Source organism: Oncorhynchus keta, chromosome 13 (genome assembly GCF_023373465.1).
Source record: "Oncorhynchus keta strain PuntledgeMale-10-30-2019 chromosome 13, Oket_V2, whole genome shotgun sequence".
Lineage (NCBI taxonomy): Eukaryota > Metazoa > Chordata > Actinopteri > Salmoniformes > Salmonidae > Oncorhynchus > Oncorhynchus keta.
This window is the reverse complement of record NC_068433.1, coordinates 49,003,085-49,018,878: the sequence shown is the minus strand read 5'-3', so window position 1 is coordinate 49,018,878 and position 15,794 is coordinate 49,003,085. Positions and strand designations below refer to the sequence as shown.

The 15,794-nt window shown below is 45.2% G+C and overlaps 1 protein-coding gene across 1 annotated transcript in view; it reads left to right on the top strand.

Moving 5' to 3' along the window:
- The first annotated feature begins 1,667 nt into the window (after positions 1-1,667).
- The window catches only part of LOC118392586 (liprin-alpha-2-like), a 247,539-nt gene continuing 233,412 nt past the window's right edge, over positions 1,668-15,794 (top strand). The window contains 2 exon segments of the mRNA XM_052460483.1: positions 1,668-1,988; positions 9,739-9,993. Of these exon segments, the coding sequence (XP_052316443.1) occupies positions 9,745-9,993 (249 nt within the window). The 5' untranslated portion in view covers positions 1,668-1,988; positions 9,739-9,744.

The window sequence follows — 15,794 nt, the reverse complement described above, 5'->3', positions numbered from 1 at the left end:
TGGGTGACATTTTCAAATGAATGAACTTGACATTGCATTCAGTTTTATTGCAAACATACACTCACTATTTGAGAAAAGGAGACTGGAAAACTACTGATATTGCTCTGTGGCCATATTGTAGTGAAGGACACCTTGTTAGATGATTTTATATTCTGTTAGGGGGCTTCATTCATAACACATTAATAAGCATAACATATAAATTCATAGCTAAGTAATACATATTTAAAGACTAATAATGCACACAGATTGCAGTATAGTCTTGGTATGCTCTAGCAATATGGTTTTCAGTTAATCTTATAACTATATTGTCTTGTTTTGCACACTTTGTACAAAATAATAAAATGCAGTGCTACAGGATATTTCTTAATAACGTAGCTCTTTATTAGCTAGCTATAACTGGCATGTTCACTTATTGCCAACCAGAATCAAACTGCCCATGACCTAACCATTTGGGTGGTCTTAACCAATCACAGCACAGTATGATATGGCAGTAAAATGCATCCGATTACAATTCAGTATGTTTACACATATGAATATGACATATATGATCAAATGAAACTGCTATTTTGAAAGCCACAATCGAGGCTACAATTGGTCCCACATTCTTTCCAGATGCCAGTAGGTGTTTACCCGCCATAGAGCAGAAAGAGAGAGGCATTCAAGAGGGTAATGCTGCTCGAGAGCACTGTAGGACTATAGTGCTTACTAGACATCTTTATAAGGTAACATAAGGCTATTCACCAATTGCTAAATACAACCCTGTGTGTTTAATCATATGACGAGATAAAGTATTGAAGAATCTCAAATCATAGACTCACAGTCACAGTTTGCACGAGAATGTTTGTAACATCCATGAAGGTATGACATTATTGGAACCCCTCGTTTTTTTAGGAGAGCAGAGGAAAAGTCTTTTGCGCATAATTTCCCTCCTCATCTTACATTACCATGTCTGTCCGGTCTAACATCTGTCAGTGGCAGACTGGCACTTCTACCTGTAGGAACGTCCTCAGGGGTGTCTTCATAAAAAAAAAACTTTTACTGCGTGCCCAATAAATGCTCCACAGAGCCTAATATCTCGGGCAAAATGTTGTAGGTTTAAAGAGCAACAACTAAAGATATGGTCAACGTTGCAGTCGTCTGGGGAGATGTAAACATAATTGGAAGCACAGGCTCGATTACTACACAAATTATTCCGAGCCTGGCAGAAACCATCTCTGTGAAAGGGAAAGGTGAGATCGCAGGGAAGTGGAGGGAATATTTTTTTGTGAATGCATCGATCCGATTGTAAAACTGTGATGTGTGTTTTCAATAGGCTAACTGGACTAATACAAATACATGTTAAATGACATAACATTAGGCTGTGACAATATGATGGCTGTATTTTTAAAAGGGATATTTATATATGTAATGTTAACAAAATATGGATTCCATATCATACAGTCATGTTGCAAATTCCTGACACTTCCAAATGTAATTTAGCATTAGAATGCACAGCATTAGGCTGGCCATTACGCATTAGGCTATTCTACTTTTGAATACAACTTGTATTTTTCATCCAAGAAAAAATATATAATTGATGCACAAATTCTATGTGTCGTGAACATATTCTGGTGAGCAGAGAATTGAACAACTGCAACTTTAAGATACAGCACACCTCCCCTCCGCCAGCTGAAACAATGGTCTTTACCGACTCTTCTTCTCGCATCAGGAATTTGTAACATGCCATATTTTTACCAATGGGTATATCTGGAGAACCAAATGTCACCACGGAACAGGGCAATTTCAAGTTTTTGAAAATGCCAGCGGTTTATGCCTCCGCACATTTCATCGGAGCTTTCTTGTCGCTGCGTTTTGCCATTGGAGCTTGATCCTAGGACTGGATTGGCCGCTAATGGTCCCAGCTGTGCGATTTCGTTAGCTCGCGGAGACCGCAGTTGTCATTGATCCATTGAAGGAGCCTACATACAGTAAAAGGAAAGGAAAAAAACGTAAGTAAGGAAACTGTTGTGCGCGAATAGAATGTCATTGATTGTTTTACCAATTGTCTGTCGAGATAATGATTGCACCCCACGACCTGCTGTTTTGCACAGAGAGCGTGCCCAAGGTGATTTAGAAATAGGCAACCTCTCACCCTCAACTTCGTTAATGATGTGAAAGATGTTGGAGTAGCCTACTAAATATAAACGGACGTGCCCATAGCCTACATTTTGCGTTAGTATGTAACCAATGCCTATAGTATAGTGGAGAGCTACAGAAAATCCGGACACTGTCAGAGTGTAGCGAAAGAGATAGTTAAAGTGGGCGGGATGGAGATGCATGCATGATGTAATGCACTTAGAAATGGCCAAGGATTCTCCACAATTATCATTAAAGAGCATGGAAAACAATGTTACTGTGCAAAGATGAGATTAGCTCACTATTTCGCGCATGACATGTGTTTCTGAGGAATAGAACAATGAGAGGGCTGTCATGAGTAGAATATGTGCCCCTCCTCTATATTAGCAGTGAATACTATTCACATCTGAGGAATGGGTGAAGATTGAGCATTCAGGCTCCTTCTGCCACACACACACACACACACACACACACACACACACACACACACACACACACACACACACACACACACACACACACACACACACACACACACACACACACACACACACACACTAATAGATGGATGAATACCTAATTAAATCACATATATGCCATTGACTCAGTAATTATAACACATTAACATCTCATTCAATTATGCCAATTCTATCGTCATGCTCTTTGTCACTGCGATGTCAATGTAGAGAATGACAGGTGAAACCACATGTACAAGCCATACCATTATTACAGATGCTCTGCTCATGTTGTCTGATGCTCCTTTGGGTGCCTGTCCTGCTGGATCCATGTGCACGTCTAACGTAGACCAGTGATTATAGTAAGATAATCATGTCACCTTAATGAGTATACAACTGAGTTGATTTCCCTCTGATGTACCTCCTTCATGCAAATACACTGTGCTTAATATGTCTGGTGAGAGAACAGCGCTTATTGCTACATGGGATCATGCAGAGGGCGACCGGTAGTAACAGGCAGAGAGAAAGAGCGGGCTTTATGTCTATAAAATTATAATTTAATTTAATTTATGGCCCAATTTGCATAATTGCCAGACGCCAAAGTAAAGGTAGCATAAAATGCCCAGCTTTGCCATTGAAACGATGTCAGACTGACCCAGGCGACCGGCTGCAAATCAGATCTGGCCTTCATTGTCTTTTTGGCCCAGTTCTATCTGTGTTCTTATTCATCTCCATTGATTGATTGTTTGCATGACCTTGCTGTAGGGGGTTGGGGTATAGGTGAGGCCGTGCTCAGGCAACGCTGGTTTACATACACACACATACACATACATAGACATGTAAACCCTCCTCTGCCCACTCCCTCCTGCTCCTTAATGACAGCGTGCTGGGTGAAACTCTACACTCAACCCCCCTTCTCATCCCCATCCCAGTCGGCAGCCCATTCACTAGTTGTGAGAGTCAGTGGGGTGGGGGGGAGACGTGAGGCTTTACTCAATGAATCAGCCACTCACAGGTCCTTTGCCCTACATTTGTATCTACATTGGGTTATATTACACCCACAGTGGAGTGAGCTCAGTGGCATGGTCAGATGAAATTGATTTCATGTCAGGAAATCAGGCACTCCTTGCCTTGTGAATTTCTGACTCATTAAACATATGGAGAGGTCCTAGACTTGCAGTGGATTGAGTATTGTTTAAATGTAAGGGATCTTCCATCATCAACCATGCTAATATTCTGTGAACCTGCTTCTCAAGAGACTAGGGTTCTGTTGCAGTGATTGCATTGGAAGGGGTTGAATAGCTGTCTTTTTGGCAGCCAACAGCATTGTTGTCTGAAGTGTATTTGCGGGTATAGGCTGTCGTATGAATGGGAATTCTCTATCTTCTCCCTCATTCACAAAACTGCTGTGTCATCTGTTTCCACCTGTCCAAGTGCTACAGGTGCCAAAGTGAGAATGAGTGAGTGTGACTTAATAGTTTTCCGATACACTTAAGATCACCAAAGCATTCCACTGCCGCCCATTGGGCCGAGGCGCATGCCAAGAAATCAAACATGGACATTATTTAAAAGTAGATTTGCCTTTAGTCAGCACCAATGTACCCTCTAAGCTGCGCACACTTCCTCCAGGACTGCTGCGCAGAAGAAATGCCTGACCGTGGAGAGACACAAGAGATTGAACTTCACTGAGTTTGCCCCATATACATCAACGTTTTTTCTGTGGTCGAATCAACGTTATAAACTGGGTGGTTCGAGCCCTGAATGCTGACTGGCTGACAGCCCTGGTATATCAGACCGTATAGCATGGGTATGACAAAACATTTAGTTTTACTGCTCTAATTACATTGGTAGCCAGTTTTATAATAGTAACAAGGCACCTCGGGTGTTTGTGATATATTGGGAATATACCACAGCTTAGGACTGTGTCCAGGCACTCTGTGTTGCGTCGTACATAAGAACAGCCCTTAGCTGTGGTATATTGGCCATATACCACACCACCTCGGGCCTTATTACTTAATTTACTGCATCTCAGTGCTAGAGGCATCACTACAGATCCTGGTTCGATTCCAGGCTGTATCACAACTGGCTATGATGTGGAGTCCCATAGGGCAGCGCACAATTGGCCCCATTTGGCTGGGTAGGCTGTCGTTGGCAATAAGAATGTGTTCTTAACTGACTTGCCTAGTTAAATAAAGATGAAATCAAAAACGAAATAAAGGGGCAGTGTTGTATTTGGACACAGGCTTGAATATGTAAATAAGCCAATAGGCAGAGGGGAAGCCTACATTATCTAATTATCTGTATGGTAATAATAATACATTTTATTTTGTAAAGTGGTTTCTTGCATCATACAACACAATGCAATTTACAGGCCCATGGTGTTACAGACTAAGTAAAGCAAATAATTAATTAATTTCAAGACCTTCTTAATGTAAAAACGTTTTTTTAATGTCCCATGCAATGTAGGCCTGCATTGAACACCACATATAGGCTACTGTAGGCTATATCATAGAAATCAAAAGCTATTTCCATGTGAAAATGTTACTGGATTTGCTCCATTAGTTTTTTTGGTAGACCTACATGATGCTCAAATAGCCACAATAGCCTTTTGGCTAATGTCCAAAACTGTATGGATACAGCATCAGTTCACTGTAAACGCACACGGAAAGTTGCACAAAATTCTCACAACGTTGGAGTTTCAGAATACCTCAAATTTGCTCAGTGGCCTAAACAATTGGAGGGAACATTTGTACACAATGCCACCTAAAATACATAAACTATACTATACAGAGGAAAGGTACAAGCTCATCAAATACACAACAGCCTTTCTGATGCATTTCAGTCGCTTCAAACCAGACTTCCTTCAGATTGAAATACTGTGAAAAGTACTGCCAGACTGATTTGTAATAGACTGTCATAACCTCAGTTAAAAAAGTAAACATTGGATTACAGTGTTACACTTCTTCTTCTACAAATGCTTTGATATCAAAATGTGGTCCCATCAAAATGGGAACCCCTGGTCGAGTGCATGTTGTGCTGATGTAAGTCATGGCGTTGTTCCTCACACAACAGCTCTCCACCTCCTTGTCATTCACATGGTGAAGAATGGAAACAATTGATCTTCCGACTCAGCTAATATTTCACACCGTAGAAATGTGTTTCAGTTTTACTAGGTGTCTAGTTGAATGTGACTCATCAACATGTGTTTTTCTTTAGCATGCCCTCTATAACGTAGGTACAGAGGACTGTTTGGTACACAGGAAATTACTGACACAGTCAAATTATTGACATATTAAAAAAAAAAAAAAAACTTGATAAGTCATAACCTGATAATAAGACCTACCTGTATGTCATTTCTGATGAGTGTCAGGACCAAATCGTTCAAATTAGAGCATTGTAATATTACTGATTAATAAGGCCACAGTGTGTCTCTGATGGGATTTCACCCTGATGTATAGGCTTCAGTTGATTTCTTTCATCCCTCTCTACACATCTTCCCATGTGCCTGGGTGTTGAGAACAGTGCTGAATAGCCACGCTTGGCTGTATCACTCTGAACCAGGCCCTTGTGTTGCTGTTGTGGAGCTCCTTATCTAACATCTACACATTAAATTGTCCCCATTAATTCGATTAAAGTCAGGCCATTCAGGAAGTTAGAGGGAACTTGCTGATTTGTGGAGTGGTTAGTGCAGGACCATTGGGTCGAACATTTGTAAGTGCCTCGGTCCCAGTTCCAATGTGGATGTTTAGCCACCTGCTGCGCTGTAATATTTCTCACGACTTTCCATTTGTGAAGATTTTCTATGTGCTTTCTGAGCTCCATAGTCAGTAAATATTCAATGAAATATGTAAGATAATTCCTCGAAGATGCATGATGGCAATTCATATACAGTACAGTAATACTCCCAATGGCGGTTCCAGTCTTACACCTTCATAAAGAGGATGTAGAATCCTACAGTTGTCACCACAAGGGTTCAGGAAGGCTTTGACTGTATTGAGTGTGAGGCGCCCATAGAGATAGATAGAGGACTCCTCTTTATATCTGGAGGCATTATAGCGTCTGTGACAGCATGGGCAGCGCCAAAGAGGCTACAACCCATAGGAATCCACACCCAGTTGGCTACTTTAACCTCTTTAAAATGGTGGAAGCCCTCAATGGTGCTGCCCACGCTTAAACTGACTTTTGTTCACTTGAGGCCTCTATCATTCTCTGTGGATGCACCACCGAAGGTTCCAGTCTGCCCCCTATACACCACTCTAGAGGGTTGCAGTGGGGTTAGATGGAATCAGTAGTGGTGGGGGTTGGAAGACAGGGGGGCTCTGCACTGATTGGGAAGGTAACCCAGCCCTCCAATCCCTCTGAATAATTCATTAATTGGCATATGGCACAGGGAGCAAGACCCATTGATCCTGCCAGTGCACGTTCCTCCCACCTCCCCGCCACCTCTGTGGTGCAGAATGTGTTCTATTGAGCGTCTCATCCCCTCTCTCTGATTTGATATCATTCCATTTCATCCTTATCCTTGCGTTTTAGTGGTTTTATGGGGTAGTTAGAAATGGGCGCTGAAGCGGTCGCGCTGGTCTTATTTTTTTTTATATACTTTCTATCGACTTAACCTGCCTCGTTTTCTGTACTGCATTTATAGACTCCACGTCCATTTGTTCTGGTTTGTCTCGTTATTGCGTGTGGTTATTCTGACATAAAGATCCAAATAAAGGATTGAATTGGCTATAGAGTTGTTTTTTATTGACGACATGTTGATAACAGCCTCATATCTGGCCCATGATAGTGTAATATACAGACAGATATGGTCAGACTAGGTTGTAGGCCTCTGTGAGAGTATCACTATGCTACACACAGCAGTACACACATTTCTGTCTGTTTCATGTGACTATACCCCTTAGACGGTGACATGGAAGCTGTTAGCTCTGTCCTGGGTGTATCTTAAACCACTGCATCACGTTCACACTACGGTGCATGGCAATAAGAAGCAGTCCACTACAAACACTGTCAGAGACACGAAACAATGTTCACTGTGTGTTATATGTTAGCTTAAGAAGCCATGGGGTTCATAAGCCAACACACACTAACTCAAACCTCCCCCCTCTCCCGCCCGCCTGCCACTGTACTTGGTAGAATTCACAGCTTATATAGGCGTGCCGCTGCGTAGCGACAACATACAGTGGTATCCTGGTGTTATGGGAGAAAATCGTTTGTCCAAGTAGCCAACCGAAATCTACTTTAACATAGTTGTAGAAATGGGAAAATCCATTGGTGGAATTTGTGTGTTTTCTTTGAGGATGAGATGGGGACCGATCGCCTGTTTCTGTGTTGCTGAGACAATAAGTTGAATGAGCTGTAATCAAGTCTAATTGGTGTCATTAAATGATGAGTTATTATTGTGTGATAACAGTGTGCGACACTCAATTGTTTCTTCTCTTCCTGTTTAAAGACATGAACCCTATGAGCATATGTAGTTAGGTCCTCCGCTGTACACAACCTGTGTTTGGAACAGTAGGGTTTTACTATACAGCTGGACCGCATGATCATCACGGACTCCAGCTCTCTAGTCTAGTCTGGTCTCTCAGGTTTAAATGGTAACGGATGGTGTCTTAACGGGAGGCGGTGGGAGGCTGGCTGTGTGCCGGGGCCTGCGCTGAGACCCCAGACTCCTGCTAGGAGAGGCTGCTGGGAGACAGACTTGCCATTATATAGGCTACCCATCGATGGTGAGGGGACTGACCATAGGTCTGTCTATCGGTCTGTGTCTCTGTGACATCACATTTGTAGTGTCTGTGGTTCACGTCTCTGCTGAAGTGATGGAATGTTGGACAAGAGGACAGTGTGAATGCGGGTTTTAGATATGTAGGGTTGTTTCATGCATGTATTAATGTGGTGAGTAATGGGGATGCGTTGTCATAGGTCAACATCTGCTTCTGTGAAGTTGTGGACACAGCTGACAAGGTACAGACTGGTGGAGGTGGAAGGCAAAGATCAGCCGAAACCTCCTTGGAATGATATAGCTTCAGATATTCACAATAGTATAGATCTGCTGCATTATACAACCAGACACAGGCTGGCCCATAAAATAGTATGTGTTCAAACTAGGGCAGAACGAATGGCCAGCCTCCCAAGACGTTGACACAGCCTTGAAACACTGGAGAGATGTGGAGCCATGCTCCTAGTCTGTCTGTCTGTCTGTCTGTCTGTCTGTCTGTCTGTCTGTCTGTCTGTCTGTCTGTCTGTCTGTCTGTCTGTCTGTCTGTCTGTCTGTCTGTCTGTCTGTCTGTCTGTCTGTCTGTCTGTCTGTCTGTCTGTCTGTCTGTCTGTCTGTCTGTCTGTCTGTCTGTCTGTCTGTCTGTCTGTCTGTCTGTCTGTCTGTCTGTCTGTCTGTCTGTCTGTCTGTCTGTCTGTCTGTCTGTCTGTCTGTCTGTCTGTCTGTCTGTCTGTCTGTCTGTCTGTCTGTCTGTCTGTCTGTCTGTCTGTCTGTCTGTCTGTCTGTCTGTCTGTCTGTCTGTCTGTCTGTCTGTCTGTCTGTCTGTCTGTCTGTCTGTCTGTCTGTCTGTCTGTCTGTCTGTCTGTCTGTCTGTCTGTCTGTCTGTCTGTCTGTCTGTCTGTCTGTCTGTCTGTCTGTCTGTCTGTCTGTCTGTCTGTCTGTCTCTCTCATACACACACACATACATTCTTGCCAAGAGAATCTCCCTGCCCCAAGCAGGAGGTCACTGAGGCCCAGAGGTCTCTAAGCCGTCTGGCCCCCTACAGTGGAGACCCTGTCCTCTGTCATCCCTCGCGTCATGTCTTTGAGTCTGAGGGAAGGTGACACCAATCAAGGCTTTGTAAACACAGGAAACACAGGGTTCATGCTGCCTCTAGATGAGATGGCGGCTCACGGTGCTGCAGCTCTGAAAGTGTAGGACTACATCATCTCTATTTCTGGTTGAGATCTTTGTATTTTTTATGACTGAAACACAGAATGAATCACCTAATCATCATGTAAAACATCAGTTTTATGTACAGGTTTATGGCTTGATCATTAGACTGTTGTAAGATCCAAGATGTTTTCCTGTAACAACATCGCAATAAAACTCCCTAGCCCTACCTCACATAGAACAACCACTGAGCATCACCCTCTGACCTGGCTAACCTTTGACCCCTTCCCCCCACCCAGGGTGAGATGATGTGCGAGGTGATGCCCACCATCAGCGAGGACACGGCGCTGAGCCAGCGGGGCTCCCAGAGCAGTACCTCGGATCCAGACTCCCACTTTGAGCAGCTGATGGTCAACATGCTGGATGAGAGAGACCGCCTGTTGGACACGCTGAGGGAGACCCAGGAGAGCCTGGGGATGTCCCAGCAGCACCTGGAGGACGTTATCTACGACCGTGACTCACTGCAGCGCCAGCTCAGCTCCGCCCTGCCACAGGTAACATACCTCTTCCTTCTTAATGTATGTTAAGCATACAGTAAAATTAAGGTCCTTCATGGCTATTGGAGATGACAGTGGTTGTGTGTACAATGCCCATACTGTATGGTCCAATTCTATTCTGAGGTAAAACGCATAGAAATTGATAGAACACAACTGTGCACACAGGTATTGTACAGCATAGGAGTCAATTCCTTCCATGTGTGTTGAGCACTATGTTCTGGACCATGTGATACAGCTAGGTTACAACTAGGAGTTGGGTGGTCCATCAAGGTTATTCCTTCCACTTCAGAGATGAGAAGGGTTGAATATTCATTGCACATACCATACAGTATGGTCCAATTTCTATATTTAAGCAATAAAGACTGAGGGGGTGTGGTACATGGCCCGAGGTGCCTTATTGCTATTATATACTGGTTACCAACGTAATTAGAGCAGTACAAATGATATCTCTTGCAATAGTCATGTCATTGAAAGTGAGCTGCTACACAATATTAGTTTCAAGGGCGGCAGGTAGCCAAGCTGCTAAGAGCGTTGGGCCAGTAACTGAAAGGTCGCTGGTTCGAATCCCCGAGCTGACTAGGTGAAAAATCTGTCTGTGCCCTTGAGCAAGGCACTTAACCCTAATTGCTCCTGTAAGTCCCTCTGGATAAGAGCATCTGCTAAATAACTGTAATGTAAATGCATTCATCCATAGTCATCCCATGGCAATAAAAACAACACTTGCAATACAGTGAGGAGCAGTGAAATGGAATGGAATTGCGCTGATATTTTGGGTCTAGTCAGTGTGTTCATTGGTTGTTTGTTTGCCAGCGACATGGGCAAATAAGGGCTTGCCTAATAATTCCTATTAAAGTAGAGATTATCTCGCTGGCAGAAAGTGTGTCAGTAATTGTAGTCACAAGTTCCCCCTGCTTCTCTTGAGGTTTCACTGGAAGAAAAGAGGACTTTGTTCACAGGCGGTGCTGGCCGATACCGACTGTAAATCCACATGGTTTTAGAGACAAACAAAGCACACAGACTGTATTGGCTGTGATTTGATCACCAGGCAAACCCTAACTTAAAAGGGGTTGTCGGGTCTTATAATACCATAATAATCTGGTTTTACCTCTGGAACATTTTAAATGTATTTTCTTAGAATTGATATAACCTAGATATGAACCATTAACCTTTATAGGTGACCCGGTCATAGGGTTACAGGCCAGGTCATAGGGTTACAGACCAGTTCATAGGGTTACAGACCAGTTCATAGGGTTACAGGGCAGTTCATAGGGTTACAGGCCAGTTCATAGGGTTACAGACCCGTTCATAGGGTTACAGGCCAGTTCATAGGGTTACAGGCCAGGTCATAGGGTTACAGGCCAGTTCATAGGGTTACAGACCCGTTCATAGGGTTACAGGCCAGGTCATAGGGTTACAGGCCAGGTCATAGGGTTACAGACCAGTTCATAGGGTTACAGACCAGGTCATAGGGTTACAGACCAGTTCATAGGGTTACAGACCAGTTCATAGGGTTACAGACCAGGTCATAGGGTTACAGACCAGTTCATAGGGTTACAGGGCAGTTCATAGGGTTACAGGCCAGGTCATAGGGTTACAGACCAGTTCATAGGGTTACAGACCAGTTCATAGGGTTACAGGGCAGTTCATAGGGTTACAGGCCAGTTCATAGGGTTACAGACCAGTTCATAGGGTTACAGACCAGTTCATAGGGTTACAGACCAGTTCATAGGGTTACAGGCCAGTTCATAGGGTTACAGACCAGTTCATACGGTTACAGACCAGTTCATAGGGTTACAGACCAGTTCATAGGGTTACAGACCAGTTCATAGGGTTACAGAACAGTTCATAGGGTTACAGGGCAGTTCATAGGGTTACAGGCCAGTTCATAGGGTTACAGACCAGTTCATAGGGTTACAGGCCGGGTCATAGTGTTACAGACCAGTTCATAGGGTTACAGACCAGTTCATACGGTTACAGACCAGTTCATACGGTTACAGACCAGTTCATAGGGTTACAGGCCAGGTCATAGGGTTACAGACCAGTTCATAGGGTTACAGACCAGGTCATAGGGTTACAGACCAGTTCATAGGGTTACAGACCAGTTCATAGGGTTACAGACCAGTTCATAGGGTTACAGGCCAGGTCATAGGGTTACAGGCCAGGTCATAGGGTTACAGACCAGTTCATAGGGTTACAGGCCAGGTCATAGGGTTACAGACCAGTTCATAGGGTTACAGACCAGTTCATAGGGTTACAGACCAGTTCATAGGGTTACAGGCCAGGTCATAGGGTTACAGACCAGGTCATAGGGTTACAGACCAGTTCATAGGGTTACAGACCAGGTCATAGGGTTACAGACCAGTTCATAGGGTTACAGACCAGTTCATAGGGTTACAGAACAGTTCATAGGGTTACAGACCGATTCATAGGGTTACAGGCCAGGTCATAGGGTTACAGGCCAGGTCATAGGGTTACAAGCCAGGTCATAGGGTTACAGGCCAGGTCATAGGGTTACAAGCCAGGTCATAGGGTTACCGGCCAGGTCATAGGGTTACAGACCAGTTCATAGGGTTACAGACCAGGTCATAGGGTTAGAGACCAGGTCATAGGGTTACAGACCAGTTCATAGGGTTACATACCAGTTCATAGGGTTACAGACCAGTTCATAGGGTTACAGGCCAGGTCATAGGGTTACAGACCAGTTCATAGGGTTACAGGCCGGGTCATAGTGTTACAGGCCAGGTTCATAGGGTTACAGGCCAGGTCATAGAGTCACAGGCCAGGTCATAGGGTTACAGGCCAGTTCATAGGGTTACAGACCAGTTCATAGGGTTACAGACCAGTTCATAGGGTTACTGGCCAGGTCATAGAGTTACAGGCCAGGTATAGGGTTACAGGCCAGGTCATAGGGTTACAGACCAGTTCATAGAGTTACAGGCCAGGTCATAGGGTTACAGGCCAGGTCATAGGGTTACAGACCAGTTCATAGGGTTACAGACCAGTTCATAGGGTTACAGACCAGGTCATAGGGTTACAGACCAGTTCATAGGGTTACAGAACAGTTCATAGGGTTACAGACCAGTTCATAGGGTTACAGGCCAGTTCATAGGGTTACAGGCCAGTTCATAGGGTTACAGACCAGTTCATAGGGTTACAGGCCAGTTCATAGGGTTACAGGCCAGTTCATAGGGTTACAGACCAGGCCATAGGGTTACAAACCGATTCATAGGGTTACAGGCCAGGTCATAGGGTTACAGGCCAGGTCATAGGGTTACAAGCCAGGTCATAGGGTTACAGGCCGGGTCATAGTGTTACAGACCAGTTCATAGGGTTACAGACCAGGTCATAGGGTTACAGACCAGTTCATAGGGTTACAGACCAGTTCATAGGGCTACAGGCCAGGTCATAGGGTTACAGGCCAGGTCATAGGGTTACAGACCAGTTCATAGGGTTACAGACCAGTTCATAGGGTTACAGACCAGTTCATAGGGTTACAGGCCAGGTCATAGGGTTACAGGCCAGGTCATAGGGTCACAGGCCAGGTCATAGGGTTACAGACCAGTTCATAGGGTTACAGGCCGGGTCATAGTGTTACAGACCAGTTCATAGGGTTACAGGCCAGGTCATAGGGTTACAGGCCAGGTCATAGGGTTACAGACCAGTTCATAGGGTTACAGGCCAGGTCATAGGGCTACACGCCAGGTCGTAGGGTTACAGGCCAGGTCATAGGGTTACAGGCCAGTTCATAGGGTTACAGACCAGTTCATAGGGTTACAGACCAGTTCATAGGGTTACAGGCCAGGTCATAGGGTTACAGGCCAGGTCATAGGGTTACAGACCAGTTCATAGGGTTACAGGCCAGGTCATAGGGTTACAGACCAGTTCATAGGGTTACAGACCAGTTCATAGGGTTACAGACCAGTTCATAGGGTTACAGAACAGTTCATAGGGTTACAGACCAGTTCATAGGGTTACAGGCCAGTTCATAGGGTTACAGACCAGGTCATAGGGTTACAGACCAGGCCATAGGGTTACAGGCCAGGCCATAGGGTTACAGGCCAGGCCATAGGGTTACAGGCCAGGCCATAGGGTTACAGACCAGGCCATAGGGTTACAGGCCAGGCCATAGGGTTACAGGCCAGGCCATAGGGTTACAGGCCAGGCCATAGGGTTACAGGCCAGGCCATAGGGTTACAGACCAGGCCATAGGGTTACAGGCCAGGCCATAGGGTTACAGGCCAGGCCATAGGGTTACAGACCAGGTCATAGGGTTACAGACCAGGCCATAGGGTTACAGGCCAGGCCATAGGGTTACAGGCCAGGCCATAGGGTTACAGGCCAGGCCATAGGGTTACAGGCCAGGCCATAGGGTTACAGACCAGGTCATAGGGTTACAGGCCAGGCCATAGGGTTACAGACCAGGCCATAGGGTTACAGGCCAGGCCATAGGGTTACAGGCCAGGTCATAGGGTTACAGACCAGGTCATAGGGTTACAGGCCAGGCCATAGGGTTACAGACCAGGTCATAGGGTTACAGACCAGTTCATAGGGTTACAGGCCAGGTCATAGGGTTACAGACCAGGTCATAGGGTTACAGGCCAGGCCATAGGGTTACAGGCCAGGCCATAGGGTTACAGGCCAGGCCATAGGGTTACAGACCAGGTCATAGGGTTACAGACCAGGTCATAGGGTTACAGACCAGGTCATAGGGTTACAGGCCAGGCCATAGGGTTACAGGCCAGGCCATAGGGTTACAGGCCAGGCCATAGGGTTACAGGCCAGGCCATAGAGTTACAGGCCAGGTCATAGGGTTACAGACCAGGCCATAGGGTTACAGACCAGGTCATAGGGTTACAGACCAGGTCATAGGGTTACAGGCCAGGCCATAGGGTTACAGACCAGGCCATAGGGTTACAGACCAGGCCATAGGGTTACAGGCCAGGCCATAGGGTTACAGACCAGTTCATAGGGTTACAGACCAGGCCATAGGGTTACAGACCAGGCCATAGGGTTACAGACCAGGCCATAGGGTTACAGGCCAGGCCATAGGGTTACAGACCAGGCCATAGGGTTACAGGCCAGGCCATAGGGTTACAGGCCAGGTCATAGGGTTACACAGTAGATGTATGTTCAGTATATCCCCTGTGAGTCTGTGGCTTCTATGTTCCATCTTTAGCCTCAGTGACTGTACAGTCGTCGCCAAAAGTTTTGAGAATGACACAAATATACATTTTCACAAAGTCTGCTGCCTCAGTTTGTATGATGGCAAATGAACTGAATCCCCAAAAACATTTTGACTGCATTTCAGTCCTGCCACAAAAGGACCAGCTGACATCATGTCAGTGATTCTCTAATTAACACAGGTGTGAGTGTTGACTAGGAAAAGGCTGGAGATCACTCTGTCATGCTGATTGAGTTCTAATAACAGACTGTAAGCTTCAAAAGGAGGGTGGTGCTTGGAATCATTGTTCTTCCTCTGTCATCAGTGGTTACCTGCAAGGAAACACATGCCGTCATCATTGCTTTACACAAAAATGGCTTCACAGTAAGATTGCACTTAAATCAACCATTTATCGGATCATAAAGAACTTCAAGGAGAGCGATTAAATTGTTGAGAAGAAGGCTTCAGGGCGACCAAGAAAGTCCAGCAAGCGCCAGGACCGTCTCCTAAAGTTGACTCAGCTGTGGGATCGGAGTACCACCAGTACAGAGCTTGCTCAGGAATGGCAGCAGGCAGGTGTGAGTGCGTCTGCACGCACAGTGAGGTGAAGACTTTTGGAGGATGTCCTGGTGTCAAG